Source organism: Triticum urartu, chromosome 4A (genome assembly GCF_056163025.1).
Source record: "Triticum urartu cultivar PI428250 chromosome 4A, HENAU_Tu73, whole genome shotgun sequence".
Classification (NCBI taxonomy): Eukaryota; Viridiplantae; Streptophyta; class Magnoliopsida; order Poales; family Poaceae; genus Triticum; species Triticum urartu.
The window spans coordinates 597,081,104-597,102,566 of NC_141876.1; the positions used below are offsets into that span (position 1 = coordinate 597,081,104).

Below are 21,463 nucleotides of genomic sequence, written 5' to 3' on the forward strand. Positions count from 1 at the left end.
TTATCAGGGTCCTTTAAAAAAGGTAATTACACCGCTAATGCTGGAACTTGGCAGATGTTCACTTTAGTGCTTGCAGTTGCAAACTAAAGATAAATAATTTCAAAACTTGGCATGTGCGTGCAAATATGATGTTAGTTCCAAAACTTGGCAAGCGCGTGCAAATATGATGCTAGTCCAGTCCATAGACATAAGATGTGATGACGTGGCACCGTATTTTGCTTGGCATTCTAAGCTTGCATGCGCATGCAAATATGATGCAAATCCTATATAGACGTACTGGCACCGCATTTCGCTTGACGTTACTAAACTTGGCATGCTGATGCAAATACAGTGCTAATGGGATGCGTAGACGTAAAATATGATGACATGGCAGTATATTTTGTTTGTCGTGCACATGTGGCATTGGCCAGCATGCAGCGGCCGAACATGATGGTTTGCATTAATGTCTCTATGACTAGTGGGACCCATCTGTCAGTACAAAAGGAAAAACTGATATGAAAAATATTGGCCAATGGAACTCAAACCCTTGACGTGAAGCTATAGCGAGCAAGCGTGCTAGTCACTTCACCCTTCACGTTTTGATGTCTTGATCTAACATTTTTTTGAGGGTCTATAAACCTTTATTAAGTCATAATGTTCATAAAGATACAGACTAAATCAAGCTTTCGCGAAAGAATGAGCTTCACCATTGTACTTGCGCTTCTCATGAATGACCATTAGTGCTTGAAAACCTTCACATCAATGAATAATATCTCAAAGAATGGTATCGTAACAGCATGGAGCTGCCGTTTCAATGGCCGCCACAACCTCATTTGTAAACGAACACGCTCATGCAGCATAATTGGGCTGCAATCAGTGTGGCCCATTTAATAATTTTTAGTTTTTTCCTTAGGTAGAAATTTGTAAAAATATGTAAATTATAATCACTGTATAAAAGTTAGGTTCGAATATTTGTGTGTTATAAATAATATACATACAAAAAATAACTTACATAAAAATTACTCATGTAATTTTCAAAAATATTCATTTTTACTTATAAAAATATGTTATATATAAACCATGTGTGTATTGACATGTTTAGTAAATACAAACATTTTGAGTATGCACCTGTAGAGTATATTTAAAAAATTTTAGTAAATACAAAAAATTATACACTTGGGGCCTATATTTCAATTATATGAAATTATGAATATAAGCCACCAATGAAAATTATGCACAAGTGAAATTTATATGAAAATTATGAATATAGGTGATGAGTAAAAATTATACACAAGTCAATATTAATAAATATTTAGTAAATTTTTTGTTCATAATTTTGATTAATATAATATGATCCACAAGTGAATATTCATACAAAATTAATTTTGACAGTATGAATATTTTGATTATAAAGATATGTTAAACAACAGACTTATGAATTATAAAAATGTGTGTACAATAATTGAAAATTTTGTATTATAAAAAATAAAAAAATTATTTTAAAAATATTTTTAATATTTTAATTTACAAAAAATCGATTAGTTAATACTATTTATTTATCTTAATAATTTTAAGAAAATAAGTAAATATTTAAAAAAAATATGATCATTCTTTAAGTATGTTCTCTTGTTTATATTATATATTTATATATTTATAACACATGAATATTTGAACTTTATTTTGGTTGTTCCGAGTATAATTTACATAATTTTCTTAAATTTCTAGAAAAAAGCTAACAAATGCAAAATGGGCCCCACTGATTGCAGCACATTTAAACCCCACAAATTCAGGGCCTACAGTACATAAAGCCTTGCTATCCATTGTTTACATCAAATTTCGTTCAGTTAGGTGGCTACCGTGGTCTCAAAAAAAACTCAAGTTTGATGGTTTGAGTCCTGGTGGCCACTATTTTTTTCTGTCGACAAAAATAGAAGCTACTTCAAATTTACTTTCCCACCCATTCTTTTTTCATTACTTGGAGTTGTGCATCGGAAGTTATGACCATTTTGCTGGAAGGTGTCCAGGCTGTCAATGTTGGGCAAGGATCTGAGAAATTTTACAGTAACTCTTCAAGTTGACTACCTATTCTCCTTAGAAAGCCATGCAAAGTGGTCCATTTTTTGACTCTTTTCACACCTATCTAATTAAGGAGGGTTGTCCTAGGTTATAAAACCCCATCACCGCCATCCTTTTAGGCGCATTTTGTCAAGCCTTCCAGCCACAAGCTTATGGAGTAAGACTGCTAGAGATCCGAGAGATCCTTACTACATTTGATCTTTTGAGTTCATACGGATTCACGAGAAGGAGCCTTTGGTATCCGTTAATTCTTGCTCTACGGTTCTGGCTATTTTGTGTTGGTTAGTCCGGATTTGGGGTTCCGTGATTCTTCGGACTGTGGGTTGAAGTTCTTACAACTTCGCTCAGCCCAACCTACGGGTCGTATCCAACCTCGGTAGGTTAAAGATAGTTATCGCGGCTTCTTGCAGCTAGTTATACTCCCTGATTTGATCCTACGATGTGAAGATCGGGCCACCCTCTTGCTTAAAGAATCTTTTCATGGGTTTGAGCATCAGGTTTCATCGATGATTTCAGTTATTTTACAAGGAGGAGATACCTAAGTATGTCAATTAGAGAGATCAAAGGGTTGAATCAGTCAGCAGTGAACAAAAGATTCCTGATTAAGGTATTCACAAAGAAAACGCTGAAGACTTTCGCCTCAAAAATTGTGCTGAAGACATAGCGGCCGTATTCCTGTATGATTGACATTGATCACATGGCTGACTCAGATGACGATGATTAAGAAACTAATGTGTACTTGCCTACACATTCGATGCCTTGGTGTCCTTATCATTTTTAGGGGTGATTTGTGTCCTTATCATGCTTCTTATACTCTAATCTGAGTGTAATTCAATAGGCATAACTCAACTATGAAAGAGGTGAATCACGCGCTTCAAGAATTGGAGGTAGTTGGGCTTGCAGTTAGACACTGGTTAGAACTTTTAACTAGTTGGTGGCTAACGTCACATCCAGCACTAACTAGAACAAATTAATGGAAGAATGTCAAATCGGTTGTTCAGTTAACCTATCATTTCGAATGTATATATATTAAGAAACGAGGTAGTAGAGCTCGGCCGTTATGACCCGCGTTGGATGATTAGAAGGCGCAAGTCAATCTCTGGAGGTTGCAGCCATGTGCACCTATACGACCGTTGGAACCGCGGTCTCATACCTTAACACGACAATCATTCCTCTCCATCATTGCTCACCTCATTCATAAGCTAGCTCGCTAGATCCCTATTTAAGCATCACCATTGTCGTAATCATTCCTCACAACCAAACCCACTCGATTGTCACAATATCTAGCAAGCTGCGAGAGAAGCTCAACCATTTGAGTGATCTCTCCTTGTTTCTCGGACTCTCATCAGAAGGATGGCAGCTGGGATGCGCTTCTTGCAGCTGTTCGCGACGGTTCTCGCGTTCTGCTTCGTGCCGGCCAAGTCCGGCTACTGGCTGCCGGCCCATGCCACGTTCTACGGCGGTGCCGACGGCTCTGACACAATGGGTAAGCTAGCTAATCAAGCTTGCTCCGGCATTATCAGTTTGCCCAATATTACTTATCACCTGCTGATACGCATGCAGTGCATGTCTGACTGTATCGATCTACATTTGCAAATAATGTGCAGGTGGCGCATGTGGGTACGAGAACCTGTACAACGCCGGGTACGGGATCAACAACGCTGCGCTGAGCACGGCGCTCTTCAACAATGGCTTGTCGTGCGGGCAGTGTTACCTCATCACCTGTGACACCAGCAAGTCGAACATGTGCAAGCCGGGCACGTCCATCACCGTCTCTGCAACCAACTTCTGCCCTCCCAACTGGGCTCTCCCCAGCGACAACGGTGGCTGGTGCAACCCTCCCCGTGTCCACTTCGACATGTCCCAGCCCGCCTGGGAGAACCTCGCCATCTACCGCGCCGGCATCGTCCCCGTCCTCTACCAGCAGGTCGCGTGCCAGAGGCAGGGCGGCCTACGCTTCACCATCAGCGGTTTCAATTACTTCGAGCTTGTGCTGGTTACCAACATGGCCGGGAGCGGATCGGTCAAGAGCATGTCAGTCAAGGGGACCAACACCGCGTGGATCCCCATGTCCCAGAACTGGGGCGCTAACTGGCAGTGCCTAGCCGGGCTGACAGGACAGGCGCTCAGCTTCGCCATCACCTCCTCCGGTGGACAGTACAAGGTCTTCCAGGACGTCGTGCCGGCGTGGTGGTTGTTCGGACAGACGTTCTCCACCTGGCAACAGTTCGACTACTAGCTAGTATGAACATTGTACAATTTGTATTTCGATTATCAGTTCGCTTCATCAGAGCGAACATGCATGGAACTGTCCAGACGCATACTCATTATCCCATTTTGAATTTTCGGTTCGTTGCCCATCGAGTGGATGTAGATTTGAATTGTAAAATCTATAATCCACGGCTCCCTCTATGTCTCCTCTATCTGGAACAATATATACTAAGAGTGGACGTGTGCGCTTTGCTGCGTCGTTTTCTCTCCCTCGTTTCACATTTAAGTTTTGCTTCCATGGTAAATTTAAGTTCTGTTTTACTGTCTATATAAAACTCTCAGGATAAGTTATCGATGCTAATAGGGTAAACAAATAGAGCTACATAGTTTAGGAAGCAAAACATATACGATGAAATTACACCTACTGCCAACAGACTTCAGTTTGTCTTGACGAAATACATCTTAATATAAAAATTCTTCATTACTGAAAAAGTCTTATACGCTACACTGTGGGTTTATATAATTTCTCATCTTTTCCATTTAGTCAGATTTATTTAATTACAGTTCCCTCCTCGTCTCTCTCAAAGATTTGATCAACGTGTTTGTACATTTCCACAATCCCCCCCCCCCCCCCACCCTCCTACGCAAAAAAGAAGAAGAAAGTATTGAAGTAATTAAAAGGTACCAATAAGTGGAAGGTTGCTCCGGTGGTAGGTGATGCTGGCGTCCGAGAGCATCATGGCGACAGTGAAGATGAAGCAGTACCAGTTGAAGAAGTTGGCGATGTCGCGACAGCCGTCAGCGGTGCGCAGGGTGAACTGGTTGGCCCCAAAGGCCAGGTTGCACGGCCGAATGCCACAAGTGCCTACAACCGAGAAGAGAAGGACACAAGGAGTGCGGCAAGCTAGGAGCTGGTAGGGCCCTCACACTAATGCCCTTTGGATGTGTTGCACCGCGAGGATGGAGGAAATGGAACGGCGACGGAGAGCATGTGGATAAACATGCCTGTGAAGGAGGACATGGTGGCAACCGTGGTGGTAGTGCAACATCTGAGGTAGGTGTTGCAGACGTACGCGCCGAAGATGGTGTTGAAGTTCCTCCTGCCGAGAAGACATTGAAGTCGGTGGCGGCGTTGACGCTTGGCATGTGGTACACCATCGTCCGATACGCTAGCATGTTACGTTCAGATCGATCATCCCAAGCTTCTCAAACGTCTCATTCCCTGTGATAATCCATATTCTCTTAGTTTTACTAGTCAAAAATTAATTTCAAAGAACTAACGGTGTTCAATTTTTATGAAACTAGAAGATAGCCCGCATGTTGCTGCGGCAATCTTGTTAAAATCGATGACTAATTAGGTGCTACATAAACAATTGAAATAAATAAAAAATAAATTTAAGAATATTCTTGATTTACACTTTAGAAACATTAAAAGAATATGAAGCATATAACAAAATGATATAAAAGAGAGAAAATTAGGATGCAGTTAGAAGACTGCTAATTCTAAAAACCGTGAAGGGTAAACTATATAATTATGCTCCAATTGTCCAACACATATATACCGTGTCCATGAGAGCACAAAACTTAGTGCAAATAAAATTAACTGATGACTTAACATGCATGAACGGACTATTAACGCAAAAGGTGTAAATTATAACTTAGATGCATGACTTGTTGATGTGGCATTGTTGTACAACTAGAAAAATAGGTAGTGGGTCGTAGTTATTTCTTTACTTTCAAACTGATGGGTTATAGTTATTTAGCAATAGAGGAAAAGTGTGGCGCTTAAAAGAACAGACGGATCAACTATATAGGTATGCTCGAAGCACTCGACGCATATACAGTGTCTATATGAACGCAAAACTAAAAAAAAAAATCAATTACTGGCATGCACAAACATATGATGTGACAACGTGAGATAGATATGCAAATGCAAAAAAATGAATTATAACTTACATGCATGGCATACTGATGTGGCATGGTTGCATGACTAGAAATAGTATGCAGTGGGTTGTAGTTCAGGGTGGACATGGTCCGGGCCGGTCCGGTCCCGGTCTAAGCCGACATTTGGACCGGCCACTGGCGGTCCGGGCCGGACCGGACCGAGCAGCATGACGGTCCTGATTTTAGGGACCGGACCGGCGATGAAGAAGCCCGGGCCGGACCGAGCGGACTGGCCAACGACCATCGGCGGCAACTTGCACGGATGTAGCGGCGAGGTGTAGGACGTGCACGGGTGCTGTGGCGAGAAAGGTGACATGCGCGAGCGCCGGTGTCGAGATGGGCGACGTGCCGTGGGAAGTGCGTGGGCGCCGCGGTTCTTTGCCATGAACATGCACATGTCTGTTGATTAGCAGTTTTTCTGTTGCATGCAAGTAATCTATCGTGTGCATGAGCCCAGGATTTCTCATGTGTGGGCCTTCCGTGATTAGCGGATCAAATCGGACGTGCAGTTAATCGTCAAATGGTGATGTGATTTTTGAATCAAACCCTGTTTCTCTGGTACTTTCGGTTTTTTATTTTGACTGAAGAAAAGGAAACGGCACCAGGGGATCGTGCGTGACGTGATTATAGGAAGCTGACGGTATAAAATCTAGCACTTCCAAAACAAGACTTGCCTGATTTGTTGGACGAGAAAATCACAGCCCAGCGTTTCTCCCACGATCCGAAAATCACGGCCAAGCGTTTCATGCGTGCGTGCGTGCTGTGCTGAAACTGTTGCCATGATCGAGAACTCGCGAACGGCGGCAGTGCACGCACAGCAGCGATGGCGAGCGGCAGAAAGAGGCTCTGGGGCACGGGGAGGAGACGAAGGAAGGACAGGGCAAGCTCGGGGACACGGTGGTTCACCTAGGGGCTGTCGGTGGCCGCGACGACAAGGAAGGGCAACAACGATGACTGCGTTTCTCGGTCCGCTCGGTCGGCTCGGTTAAAGACCGGACGGGACCGACATTTTCTCGGGCCTGATTTGGCAGACCGGACCGTTTAATTTATCTAGCGGGCCAGGACCGAGTGGGCCACGAGCGGGCCGAAAAGCCCGCTCGTTACGTCCACCCTGAGTTGTAGTGCATGTCTTGATTTAAGGCTACTCTCAATGGATGGATGCCTAGAAGAGGTGCTAAGCATATTAAATAGCTTAGCAGCTAAAATCTCCAATGCATCAGTGCTTAGCTTCTTGTAGCTAAGAGCATCTTCACCCGTCCCCCCAGAAAGGCCCCCCAAACACTTTTTTTAGCACCGACAGCAAAAAAATGGCCCCAGTCAGGCCCCCACGACCTCGTTTTGCGCTGGATTTGAGCAAAAACAGCGCCGGCGAAACCAGCCAAAACCCAGGCTCCCGGGGGGCACTTGGGACGCCCGGCGATACTTCATGCATGCAGATACCCCACCAGTCAGCCTCTCTGTCCTCTCTCTCATCTTTTTTCTACTAGCCCATCACTTGCATGCAAAAAAGAATCAATCTCCTCTCTCTCTCCGCACGAAGCCGCGCTGCGCCACGCTCGCCTCCACGCCTCCTCGTCGCCGTCTCGTTGCTGGCCGCCGCGCTCCCTCGCCACACCAAGCTCCGGCCGCGGCGGCGGCGGCCGGCTGCACGTGCATGTGTGCCTGGACGGGGGCTACCATGTTGCCGACGAGTTGTGGCGCCCGCCCATCGGCGTGCTGGAGCTTGGCATCATCGAGTTGTGGCGCAACGGCGGCGGCGGTGAAGATCATCGTCGGCGTCCACGGCAGCAAGTCGCCGGAGCCGACGTCGGTGCTGTACAACCGGAGCCACCATACCTACCTATTATGGCATTTCCATAGCCATTCCGAGATATATTGCCATGCAACTTTCCACCATTTCGTTTATCATGACACGTTCATCATTGTTATATTGCTTAGCATGATCATGTAGTTGACATAGTATTTGTGGCAAAGCCACCGTTCATAATTATTTCATACATGTCACTCTTGGTTCATTGCATATCCTGGTACACCGCCGGAGGCATTCATATAGAGTCATACTTTGTTCTAGTATCAAGTTGTAACCATTGAGTTGTAAATAAATAGAAGTGTGATGATCATCATTTTTTAGAGCATTGTCCCAAGTGAGGAATAAAAAAAGGCCATAAAAAAAGAGAAGGCCCAAAAAAAGAGAAAGGCCATAAAAAAAGAGAAGGCCAAAAAAACAAAAAAAAAGTATGAGAGAAAAGGAGAGAAGGGACAATGCTACTATCTTTTACCACACGTATGCTTCAAAGTAGCACCATAATCTTCATGATAGAGTCTCTTGTTTTGTCATTTTCATATACTAGTACGAATTTTTCATTATAGAACTTGGCTTGTATATTCCAACAATGGGCCTCCTCAAGTGCCCTAGGTCTTCGTTAGCAAGCAAGTTGAATGCACACCTACTTAGTTTTTTTTGTTCAGCTTTCATACATTTATAGCTCTAGTGCATCCGTTGCATGGCAATCCCTACTCCTTGCATTAACATCAATCGATGGGCATCTCCATAGCTCATTGATTAGCCTCGTTGATGTGAGACTTTCTCCTTTTTGTCTTCTCCACATAACTCCCATCATCATATTCTATTCCACTCATAGTGCTATGTCCATGGCTCGCGCTCATATATTGCGTGAAAGTTTATAGGTTTGAGATTACTAAAGTATGAAACAATTGCTTGGCTTGTCATCGGGGTTGTGCATGATGAGAGCATTCTTGTGTGACGAAAATGGAGCATGACTAAACTATATGATTTTGTAGGGATGAACTTTTTTTGGCCATGTTATTTTGAGAGGACATAATTGCTTAGTTAGTATACTTGAAGTATTATTATTTTTATGTCAATATGAACTTTTATCTTAAATCTTTCGGATCTGAATATTCATATCATAATTAAAAAGAATTACATTGAAATTATGCCAAGTAGCATTCCACATCAAAAATTCTGTTTTTATCATTTACCTACTCGAGTACGAGCAGGAATTAAGTTTGAGGATGCTGATACGTCTCCAACGTATCTATAATTTTTGATTGTTCCATGCTATTATATTATCCATCTTGGACATTATTGGGCTTTATTATACACTTTTATATTACTTTTGGGACTAACCTATTGACCCAGAGCCCAGTGCCAGTTCCTATTTTTTTCCTTGTTTCAATGTTTCGAAGAAAAGGAATATCAAACGGAGTCGAAACGGAATGAAACCTTCTGAAGAAGTTATTTTTGGAAGGAAAGTTACCCGATAGACTTGGAGTGCACGTCAGGAAAGAAAAGAGGGAGCCATGAGGTAGGGGGGCGCGCCCACCCCCCTAGGGCGCGCCCTCCATCCTCGTGGGCCCCTCGTGGCTCCCCTGACGTATTTCTTCCGCCTGTATATATATCCATATACCCTAAAATGATCGAGGACGACAATAGATCGGGAGTTCCGTCGCTAGAAGCCTCCGTAGCCACCAAAAGCCAATCTAGACCCGTTCCGGCACCCTGCCGGAGGGGGAATCCCTCTCCGGTGGCTATCTTCATCATCCCGGTGCTCTCCATGACGAGGAGGGCGTAGTCCACCCTCGGGGCTGAGGGTATGTACCAGTAGCTATGTGTTTGATCTCTCTCTCGTGTTCTTGATTTGGCACGATCTTGATGTATCGCGAGCTTTGCTATTATAATTGGATATTATGTTTCTTCTCCCCCTCTACTCTCTTATAATGGATTGAGTTTTCCCTTTGAAGTTATCTTATCGGATTGAGTCTTTAAAGATTTGTGAACACTTGATGTATGTCTTGTCATGCGTATCTGTGGTGATAATGGGATATCACGTGATTCATTTGATGTATGTTTTGGTGATCAACTTGCGGGTTCCGCCCATGAACCTATGCATAGGGGTTGGCACACGTTTTCGTCGTGATTCTCCGGTAGAAACTTTGGGGCACTCTTTGAGATTCTATGTGTTGGTTGAATAGATGAATCTGAGATTGTGTGATGCATATCGTATAATCATACCCACGGATACTTGAGGTGACATTGGAGTATCTAGGTGACATTAGGGTTTTGGTTGATTTGTGTCTTAAGGTGTTATTCTAGTACGAACTCTAGGGCTGTTTGTGACACTTATAGGAATAGCCCAACGGATTGATTGGAAAGAATAATTTTGAGGTGGTTTCATACCCTACCATAATATCTTCGTTTGTTCTCCGCTATTAGTGACTTTGGAGTGACTCTTTGTTGCATGTTGAGGGATAGTTATATGATCCAATTATGTTATTATTGTTGAGAGGACTTGCACTAGTGAAAGTATGAACCCTAGGCCTTGTTTCCTAGCATTGCAATACCGTTTGTGCTCACTTTTATCATTAGTTGCCTTGCTGTTTTTATATTTTCAGATTACAAAAACCTTTGTCTACCATCCATATACCACTGGTATCACCATCTCTTCACCGAATTAGTGCACCTATACAATTTACCATTGTATTGGGTGTGTTGGGGACACAAGAGACTTTTTTTTATTTGGTTGCAGGGTTGCTTGAGAGAGACCATCTTCATCCTACGCCTCCTACGGATTGATAAACCTTATGTCATCCACTTGAGGGAAATTTGCTACTGTCCTACAAACCTCTGCACTTGGAGGCCCAACAACATCTACAAGAAGAAGGTTGTGTAGTAGACATCATCGTGCGGTGACGAGTGGATAATAAGTGCGTGGGGGGCCAACGAGTGGATGCTTTTTCATCCCCAGACTTTAATATTTCGCCGGCAGCCCCCCAAGCGGCGAAAAAAGTGCCCCCTGGGAGGCTCAACGGCTGGAGATGCTCTAAGCTTCCTTCCTTTAATGAGCTGTGGAATCTTAGTTGTTTGTAAACTTTATGGCCTATTTGTGGCATGTACTCGAGCTTAGCAACTAAACCAATGTTCAGAAATGCGTGTGTGTGCCATTGCCAAAGTTCAGAAATGTGTATTTTGCTTCATAGACTCATATATAGTACAAACTGAAGAACCTAGAAGTCCTCGAAAAAGTGGCAAGATATCTTTGAGCTAAAGTAGATAATAAAAATATAAATTGCGGATTATAAATGTTATTAACTGTCTGTACTTAACATATTGGACAGTACTGATCATCAGCTTCATCCAAACAGCAACAAACTGTACAATACTGAATATTATAATTGCATATTAACAATTATAGCAACAAATGGACAGTACTGAACATCGGACCAGAAAGTTTCTTGGCAAGTTATCAGTCAGACTTTGGCCGCAGCCCAGGTTAGATGCATAGAAAAAATCTAATCTAATCAGTAACTGCAGGGAGGCATCGAGCATCAGGTGCCGTATGATACAGAACAAAGACGTAATCTGAAAACAAATCTAATGTAATCAAGAACTGCAGGGAGGCAGCGAGGTCAGGCTTTGACCAGTTTGTGACTGGCCGGAAGAGCTACCGGCAGCGGTAAACTGAGCCAGCATTCGCGTAGCCAGGATTTTATGCACACAGAATATATCCAAAGCACATATCAATAAGGTCTTTCAAAGCATATAAAAATTCATGTTCAAGCCTTACATTCGCGTAAAATATAACACACCTTATTTGTCGGATCCGTATTATAAGAAAAAGGATGCAATGTCTCCTGTCCTCTTCATTTTTGCAACAGTTCTACAAAAAAGTTAATACATTAACTTAGTTCGAACAATGATTCAATCGGTTCAACTGACAAATTATCAAGTGCAAACAACTTTAAAGCTTGCACTCTCAACAAATTGTTCAAATCTTCATAGCAAAAGGAAACAACTAGTGCACACTGCACAGGGCTGTACCTATGCATGCGTGCACGCTTCCTTCGTCAGCCGCCGGTCGCCTGTCCGTCCCTGTCGGCCGGTGCCCTGCCGGAGTGCCGGCCTTGCGCTGGGCGATGGCGCTAGGGCTTCAGCCTTTCAGACTTCCAGAGACCAAAGGAGAAGGAGACAACGGGGAGTTGGGAATTAGGAACGATCAGCGTACATACACGCGTACGAGGAGACTAAAGAAACGAGCCGATGCTTTGCATGTACATGGGCTGAGACCTGAGTTGGGCTTGAATACGTTTCCCTTTCTTTTTCAGAGAAGTACTAAATTAACGGGCCAAATTTCAGGGTGGTCCATGGACCACCCTGGCCACCTTACAGCTACGCCACTGTGAGCCAGTGACGCAGGTGCTATCCCTGCTTCCTTCTCCCGGCGGCAGACCATGCAGGCTGGAGGGTCGCCCGGAATTTGGTTTCAACGAACATATGGACGGCGGCTCGGATGATGATTGGGAGGCGGGCCGAGGACGACGGCGTCGTTGGCCGAGGAGGAGGAGGAGGCGGGGCCGTTGGGTGAGCACACGGGAGAAGGAAAAAAAATAATAGGAGGCGAGATGGTTCGGCGATGCACACGGGATCAAGATTAATTGCATTTTGCATAGGTCCATGAGCCTCGTACCGTTTCTTCTTGAAGTTACCAAAACTCTCTCTTTCCTTTTTAATTATGATGCCACATCAGCTTTTTAGTCTAGTTGGCACCCTTAACACCGATCCAGGGTGAAGCACTGGAAAGGGCCTAATGCAATGTGATTTAAAACATACATAGAATGTACTAATGCATGTTGCATGTTAGAGACCTCTCATGTGTTGATTAGACGGATGCTAGTGGATCAAACTAGCAAATATAACGGCTACAATAATTTTTAAGATGTGGAGGCATACATGTTAAGATGAATAGAAGTAGTGAAGATCAGTCTATTATAGTATGTACGAGACAGTTGGTACTCGCAGAAAATAAAAGGCATCTAGACGATGTGAAATATAAAATGGATCATATGAGCGCCTGTAGCTCAGTGGATAGAGCGTCCGTTTCCTAAGCGGAAGGCCGTAGGTTCGACCCCTACCTGGCGCGTTTTTACATTTTTTGCTGATTATTTTCTGCCAAAGCTTTTCTACTAGTACAAATTAATGAATTGTTCTAGGAGGGAAAACATTAGTACAGTTAATTAAGAAGGGCAACAATCGTTCAAGTTGGAGCGTGCGGGTTTTCCGTAGGTGAGAGGGCGGCTTGTGGTTGTTTTGTTCCCCTTTTTGTCTGTTTAGATGCAGCGTGTGGATTTTCTGTAGATGTTCGTGTAGATGCTCATGTTTCTATAGGTGAGAGGCCGATCTGTAGGTGCTCTTGTACCTGCTCATGTTCATGTAGTTGAGCGGGATTTGTGTTCATGTTGGTGCGGATGCCGTAGGTGTACTGGTAGATGAACGGGGTGCCGTAGGTGTACTTGTAGATGCCGAGCTCATGTTCCTGTTCATGCTGCCATGCTCCCTGATGCTTCCTGATCATGCCCTTATGCTAGTTGTTAATGTTCCTGCTCTAGCTCTTTATATATTCCAATGAAATTTGGCTCCTGGTGCTCCTTTTCAGTGTTGTCAATTGTTTGGTCAGTCACTTTCAGTGTTGTCATAGACAATGTTGTATTTTTGCTTCTAGGGGTGATTTTTGATTGTAATTACAGTGTAATTTTCCTAGAATGTCATTGTAACTTTATGTCTATTTTACTATGTAATTCCAGTGTAATTTTACCCATTAGTTCCAGTGCAATTTCAATTGTAAGTACAGTGTAATTCCAGTGTCAGTGCTATTTCCAGTGTAACTACAGTGTAGTTCCAGTGTAATTTTTACCCATTTTTTCCAGTGCTATTTCCAGTGCAATTTCAATTGTAATTACAGTGTAATTCGAGTGTATTTAATTCCAGTGCTATTTCCAGTGTAATTCCACTGTAATTTTTACCCATTTTTTCCAGCGCTATTTTCCAGTGCAATTTCAATTGTAATTACAATGTAATTCCAGTGTGATTTGAGTGAGAATTCTGCAGTGTTATTTGATTGTATTTACAGTATACTTTTCAGTGTAATTTACCCATTTGATTCCAATGTAATTTCAATGGATTTTTACAGTGTAATTTGATTGTAGTTCCAGTGTAACTGTGGTTTCACCAAAATTATTAAATTCTAGTGTGGTTTCCGTTTACAGGTTTAAAATGGGTAAGCTATGAAAAGTGTGTCATCAGGATGTTCCATTAGTATCATCATTAGAGAGTGCAGTTTCAGTTGGTGAAGCTTTTTTGCCTAATGATTTTGCAGAAGATGGTTCTTATCCTATGTCTCCGGTAGTTACTTATTTACGTTTCTCTTCTTTATTGTTTTATTTTTTATTTTTTAGTTTTGATTTAATTTTGTTTGATCTGTTTTATTTCTTTTTTGTTTGCAGGATCTATCTCGAGACGAAGGAGGGTTCGACAAAGCTCTTTTGAAGTTCTATCTCAATCAAGTATGTTCCATTTTGTCTTTTATGTTCTTTCTTTCTTTTGTTATTTTGGCTTTTTCTTTATTTTGTTTTTTGTCATTTCAGAAATGAAGTAATTAAAATGCACTGTAATTTAGGAGGAATTTACAGTGTACTTACTGTAAATTTTGGGCTGTAATTTACTATGTTCTTCCACTGTAATTACTTCCTTTTGTTTGCAACTATTTTTACTATGGAATTTAGGACGAATTTACACTGTACCTACTGCGTTTTTTGCAGTGTATATGTTCTTGCATTTGTAATTACTTCATTTTGTTTGCAACTACTTTTACTCTGGAATTTAGGAGAAATTTACACTGTAAATTTAGAGGATACAAGACTATTTACATAGTGAATTTAGAGGAATTTACAGTGGAATTTTTGTTGTGGTTATGATGTTGATCTCTCCCATATGTTTCAGAGTAGAATGAAGGAAAATCTTGTGAAACTATCAACGTAAGAGCATAAGAGGTGAAAGAAGAGATGATGCAGAGGAGTTGCTGACCTGTGGATAGCGTTTTTTGATCTGTTGAGTGGTTTGTATAGCGTTTTTTGATCTGTTGCGTGGTTTGCAAGCTTCCAGGAAGTAATGTTGTGGTCCCTGAATAGGTGGAGGTTTTGTTTTGCTGGAGAAAGCGGGTTGGATGGTTGTCCGACCCGTTAGCGTGTTGATTTTCTTCTTTTTTTGATGACTGCCCTGGTAGTACAGCTGCAACGTTGTCATTGGACAAGAAATTTAACTGTTTTTCAAAAAGAAAAACAGTCAGATGTCAATTAGACATTCCCTTCTTTTATTTAAATCCGTGAACTCGTAAGCTACAAGGAAAGTACAAATGAGTGAATCGATAATACATAGTATGTATATATCCATTTTTCAACCACATTGTTCCCTTTTCTATGGATACGACAAAATGTACTAATGTTTTTTTACAAGCAAACTAAAAAGGGCAGCCAAAATCACGGGCTAACCTATTAAAATATATACCACTCGTCACAAAGCACGGCCAACTATAGGCTATATGTGTATTCACAAAAAAAAACTATAGTCTATATGTGCATGCAAATTTTCTTTTGTATTCTTTTTCAGAATTTCAAATTATGTTTTCCCTTTTTATGCGAATATGCCCTTTCTTGATTTTAAGTGCACTGGTGATGAAGAATGAATGGGGGATATACATCGTATGGAGAGTATGGACACATAGCAGCCTTCTTGCCAGCTGATTCAGATGGATCTTGTGGGCAGAGCTGCTAGGCGAGAGCAATTGGTGGCTCAACATCCACGCAAATGAGCCGGCCCAATAACATTTGTTTGGTTGTTCTTCAGCTCTTTCCTCGCTGTAAGTTTATTTTTCTTTTGATTTTTCTTTCAGGTTTCTTTGTTTCTTTATGATTTTTTTCCTTTTTTTTCTGCAGCAGTTTTCTTCGTTTCTTTCTTGGTTTTCAATGATTTTTCTTTTTCCTGTGATTTTCTACGGTTCTTTTCCCATCTTTCATTTGTTTTCCCTTTTTTATTTTATCCTTTATTTTTCTCCATTTCTATTTATTTTTTGATATTTCTTCATTTCTTTCTCGGCACTGTTTTGACTCTTTTCATTGGTTTTGTTATTATTTCCCTTTGTTTCTATTTCTTTCATCGGTTACTTTTATTTCAACACATTTTTCTTTATACATCTGAAACAATTTTTGTACACATTGAACCTTTTTCAATACATGACTAACATTTTTATTTTCAAATATATAAGGTTTTGATATCTATATTTTTATATATGTTGTACATTTATTGTATACATAAGGAACACCTTGTTACATATGTTTAACATTTTTAAAATAGTCCCTCTGTATTTGGACTATAGAAATGTCTTATATTATTGTACAGAGGTAGCGATAAGCATTTTATCATATATATACTTCATTTTAAAATATAAGTACGTGACTAACATTTTTATTTTCAAATATATAAGGTTTTGATATCTATATTTTTATATATGTTGTACATTTGTCGTATACATAAGGAACACCTTGTTACATATGTTTATCATTTATCATTTTTTTTTTACTCTTGGGAGTATGTACTCCCATCTTCAATATACTCGTATATGCATTGATTATACCCCTTATCATTCTCAATATACTTCATTAAATATTCTAAGATACCTCAATATAAGTTTTGTTGAAAAAAAATCATTTACGACCTACTTTTTGCAATATACTTTTTTCACGTACAAACAAATTAGTATATACGTAAACCTTTGAAAATATGAGGCACACATGATTTTTTTTCATAAAATCCATTTTAGGGTTTCTAGTAATTATTAATGAAGTATATTAAAAATAATAATAAGCTATAAAAGATTCATATATGTGGTATATGAGGAGCGAGAGTACGTACTCCTAAAAGTACACAACCATTTTCCTATATATATATATATATATAGTGTTACTATTCATCACCCAGGGTGCAAAATAAGTTATTCTTCACCCCAGGTAATCTTACGATCATTTCATAATTAAATTACGTTTGGAATTCAAATAGTTACATTTCTGTTGATTCACTACTTAAAATTTGACACAAGAAAAAAAAATATAGGTCATAAGACAAGAAAATTTATAGTTTATGTGTATTTTAGACTATGTTTTTACGTTTGTAATTTTACATAACATAAAATATTTTTTACGGCGATTATATATTTTTTTACGGTCTATTTTTACGTCAGAAATAAGACAAAACTTACGAAACGTAAAATTACGGTGCATTGATGGTAAAATAGAGGGGGGTGAAGAATAACTATTCCTCACCCAGGGTGACGAATAGCGCGTATATATATATATATATATATAATTCAAATGCATGATTAAAATTTATTAAATATAATAATGTTTTATGTCTACTTTTTTCATACATAATATACACTTTTCGTATACATCAGGGACATTTTTATATAGACATTTTAATTTTTATTGAAAGATGAATTAATATTTTTTTAAATACATGTTGTTATGCCAACTTATTTTTATACACGTTGTATAGTTCTCGTATACAATAGTAACATTTTATATACATCTTCAAATATTTACAAATGAATGATTAATAGGTTTATGTCTACTTCTAAATACACATTATATATTTTTGTATGCATTTTTAGTGTACATCAGAAACATTTTTCTGTACTCAATTTTTATTTTCAAATGTATGGTTAAATTTTTAAAAATTATTATAGATATATATATAGAGTATTTGAATGTATAAACGAAAGTACAGAAAGAAAGCAACAAATAAAAAAAAAAGTGTACAAAAAGAGAGTGCCCGATCCAGTCTCACGCCGGCTTCAGGCGAGACATTCATCTGTCTCGCTATAAGCGAGACATATTCGCACCCAGCCTCCTAGCTGCAGAAGTCAACACGTTCGACCAGGCAAGAGAGGTCCTAATTGGCTCCTTGAGAGTCTGTTCCCAAATTGGCCCGTAACACTCGACCTCGCTAGCACTAGGTCGACCGATGACATGTTGACCACTTTCATAGACCATTGATTGCTAAACCTCAAACAACTGAATGTTGACTTTTCTAAAGAAGTTTGGGCAATTAAATGTTCTTTGTGGAATTGAAAAATGTCCACGAATTTGAAAAAATCGTTAATTTGAAAAAGGTCATGAATTTAAAAAACTTTGTAAACTGAGTGTAATTCTATGCCTTGGTGTTCTTATCATTTTTATCTGAGGGGTGATCAGTGTCCTTATCATGCTTCTTTTTTTAGGGAAACAGCAGGACTCTGCTGCGTATTTTTATTAATTTTGGGAAATAAGGTACAAATAAGGTATCAGTGTCCTTATCATGCTTCTTGTGCTGTAATCTGATGAGTGTAATTCAAAAGGCATAATTCAACTACCAAAGAGGTGTACGCGCTTCAAGAATTGGAGGGAGTTGGGCTTGCAATTAGAGACTGTTTAGAACTTTCAACTAGTTGGTGGCTAGAGTGACATCCACCACTAACTAAGGAACAATTATATAAAGTAAAAAAAAAAATACTCCAGCTTTCGCTTTCAGCTACTCGCCCGTCCAGTTGAACATTGCACGGTCCGAATGTAGGTTGCCAAGAAAATTGAACGGCTGCATATATGCATCTTCTGTGGTGCCAAAAGACATAAGTTGGCCAGGCAGAAAGCCCAAAATATCATAAACTTGCACCCTTTCAAATCTGTTCAAGTAGAAGCCCTCTTTCAGAAACGTTTAGCTGCTACTACGTACCAGGCACCAGCCATAGACATGGTAGACTAGTCCTTTGGAAGAATGTCAAATCGGTTGTTCAGTTAACCTATCATTTCGAATGCATTTATATTAAGAAACGAGGTAGTAGAGCTCGGCCGTTATGACCTGCGTTGGATGATTAGAACGCGCGAGTCAATCTGTGGAAGTTGCAGCCATGTGCACCCACACGACCGTTGGAACCGCGATCTCATACGTTAACACGACAATCATTCTCATTCTCTCCATCATTGCTCACCTCTAAGCTAACTAGATTCCTATTTAAGCATCACCATTGTCACAATCATTCCTCCCCTTCAAACCCACTCGATCGCCACAATATCTAGCAAGCTATCTGCTGCGGAGAAGCCCAACCATCTGATCTCCCTAGTACAAAGATGTCAGCTGGGATGCACTTAAGCTTCCTGCAGCTGTTCGCCGTGGTTCTCGTGTTCTCCTTCGCACCCGCCAAGTCCGGCTACTGGCTCCCGGCCCATCTGACACAATGGGTAAGCTATGTAGCCACTCAAGCCTTAACTCCGGCTTGCTCCCACACCATCAAAATATGCCCAATACTATTTATTTACAAAATTTAATAGTCCTGCTATGGTTGTTTGTGACGAGTAAGGTGTTGCTGAATGGTATTCAGTACAAATGTCCCGTAAAATTATGAAATATCCGGCTATTACTGATTTGGAGGATTGTCATTGCCGCTATTGGCATAGCTCGCTATTTAAAATTAGGAAGGTTTATCACCTGGTACGCAATGCAATGAATGTGTGCATGTCTGACAATACTGTGTTTTGCATGTCCAACGTGCAGGTGGCGCGTGTGGGTACGAGAACTTGTACAACGCGGGGTACGGGATCAACAACGCCGCGCTAAGCACGGCGCTGTTCAACAACGGCTTGTCGTGCGGACAGTGCTACCTCATCACGTGCGACACTAGCAAGTCAGACATGTGCAAGCCCGGCACGTCCATCACCGTGTCCGCCACCAATTTTTGCCCTCCCAACTGGTCTCTCCCCAGCGACAATGGCGGGTGGTGCAACCCTCCACGTGTCCACTTCGACATGTCCCAACCCGCCTGGGAGAACCTCGCCATCTACCGCGCCGGCATTGTCCCCGTCCTCTACCAGCAGGTCGCGTGCCAGAGGCAGGACGGCCTGCGCTTCACCATGAACGGCTTCAACTACTTCGAGCTTGTGCTAGTGACCAACATGGCCGGGAGCGGGTCGGTCAAGAGCATGTTGGTGAAGGGAACCAACACGGCATGGATCCCCATGTCCCAGAACTGGGGCGCTAACTGGCAGTGCCTAGCCGGGCTGACAGGACAGGCCCTCAGCTTCGCCATCACCTCCTCCGGCGGCTAGTACAAGGTCTTCCAGGACATGGTACCGGCCTGGTGGCTGTTCGGACAGACCTTCACCACCTGGCAGCAGTTCGACTACTAGCTATAACATTGTGTAATTTGTACTTACTATTATCAGTTTGCTTCGTTCAGATCGAACAAGCATGGAACTGTCCACACGCATATACATTATTCCCTTTTGATTGCTCAGCTTGTTGCCCATCGAGTCAGGGGAGCCAGGGCCAATAGAAGAGATAAAAGGTTGGAGGGGGCCAAATATATAAACGGATAAACCTAAAGCATATTAAGCTAACAATATTGGGGTGTTTGTAGAAAAAGAAATCATGGGGAGAGCCATGGTCCATGCTCACCCACCCCTGGCTCCGTCCCTCCATCGAGTGGCAGTAGATTTGAGTTGTAAAATCTGTAATCAACGACCACCATGCCATTATGGACTATTTGGCGTGGAACAATATCGACCCCCTCTATGTCTCCTCCACCTGGAACAATATATACTAGGAGTGGGCTTGCGCGCTTTGCTGCATCATTTTCTCTCAAGCGTTTCATATTTAAGTTTTTCTTCCATGGTTAAGTTTAAGTTATGTTTGACCTATCTATGCAAACAATTTAGGATAGGTTATCAATGGTGCAGATAGGGTAAACAAATAAAATTGTACTCCTATAGTTTAGGAAGCAAAACATTTATGATGAAATTACACGTAGTGCCAACAGACTTTAATTATGGCTTGATGAAATATATTCATTTAATCATATTCATTTAACTAGAATTCCCTCCTCACCTCTGCAAGATTTGATCAAGATGTCTGTACGTTTCCACATATCCTCTCTCTTGCAAAAGTTCCAAGCCATAATATAAACAAGTCATATGATGCAAATCTAACCAAAGAAAGAATGTATTGACATAACCCTAAAGCGAAGGTAATTAAAAATTGAATAAGTGGACACAATGAAAGATAAACATATGCCACTAGCGCCTACGAGGACGAAGGAGGACACCAGGAGTGCGCAATAGCTGCGAGCTGGTGGGGGCCTCACACCGACGCCCTTTGGATGCGTTGCACGCCGGAGGGTAGAAGACATGGAGTGCGGTGGTCGTGGTGAGGATTTACATGCTGATGAAGGAGGGCATGGTGGCGGCCGCGGCGATAGTAGTGTAGCGGCCGAGGTAGGTGTCGCTGACATAGGCACCAAATACGATGGCGAGGGTGCTGGTGCCAGAGAACACGTTGAGGAGCGTGACGGCATTGACGTTCGGCATGTGGTAC

At 41.4% G+C, this 21,463-nt stretch overlaps 1 protein-coding gene, 1 non-coding gene and 1 pseudogene across 2 annotated transcripts; all 3 read left to right on the forward strand.

The window, feature by feature from the left end:
• Positions 1-3,299: 3,299 nt before the first annotated feature.
• LOC147977040 (expansin-A31-like) lies at positions 3,300-4,535 on the forward strand. The gene is made up of 2 exons (XM_087519151.1): positions 3,300-3,541; positions 3,663-4,535. The coding sequence occupies exons 1-2, from the start codon at positions 3,409-3,411 to the stop codon at positions 4,292-4,294; spliced, it is 765 nt and encodes a 254-aa protein (XP_087375277.1). The 5' UTR covers positions 3,300-3,408; the 3' UTR covers positions 4,295-4,535.
• Positions 4,536-13,078: 8,543 nt separating this feature from the next.
• TRNAR-CCU (transfer RNA arginine (anticodon CCU)) lies at positions 13,079-13,151 on the forward strand. Its single transcript has one exon. It is a non-coding gene; the product is annotated as a tRNA-Arg (tRNA).
• Positions 13,152-19,153: 6,002 nt separating this feature from the next.
• LOC147977042 (expansin-A31-like) lies at positions 19,154-20,571 on the forward strand (annotated as a pseudogene).
• The last annotated feature ends 892 nt before the right edge of the window (positions 20,572-21,463 follow it).

Excerpts from the sequence above, each read along its gene's own strand:
- LOC147977040 (XM_087519151.1), top strand. The coding sequence starts at position 3,409 with ATGGCAGCTGGGATGCGCTTCTTGCAGCTGTTCGCGACGGTTCTCGCG. Across the intron at positions 3,542-3,662 it reads CGACGGCTCTGACACAATGG|GTGGCGCATGTGGGTACGAG; the intron begins GTAAGCTAGCTA and ends AATAATGTGCAG.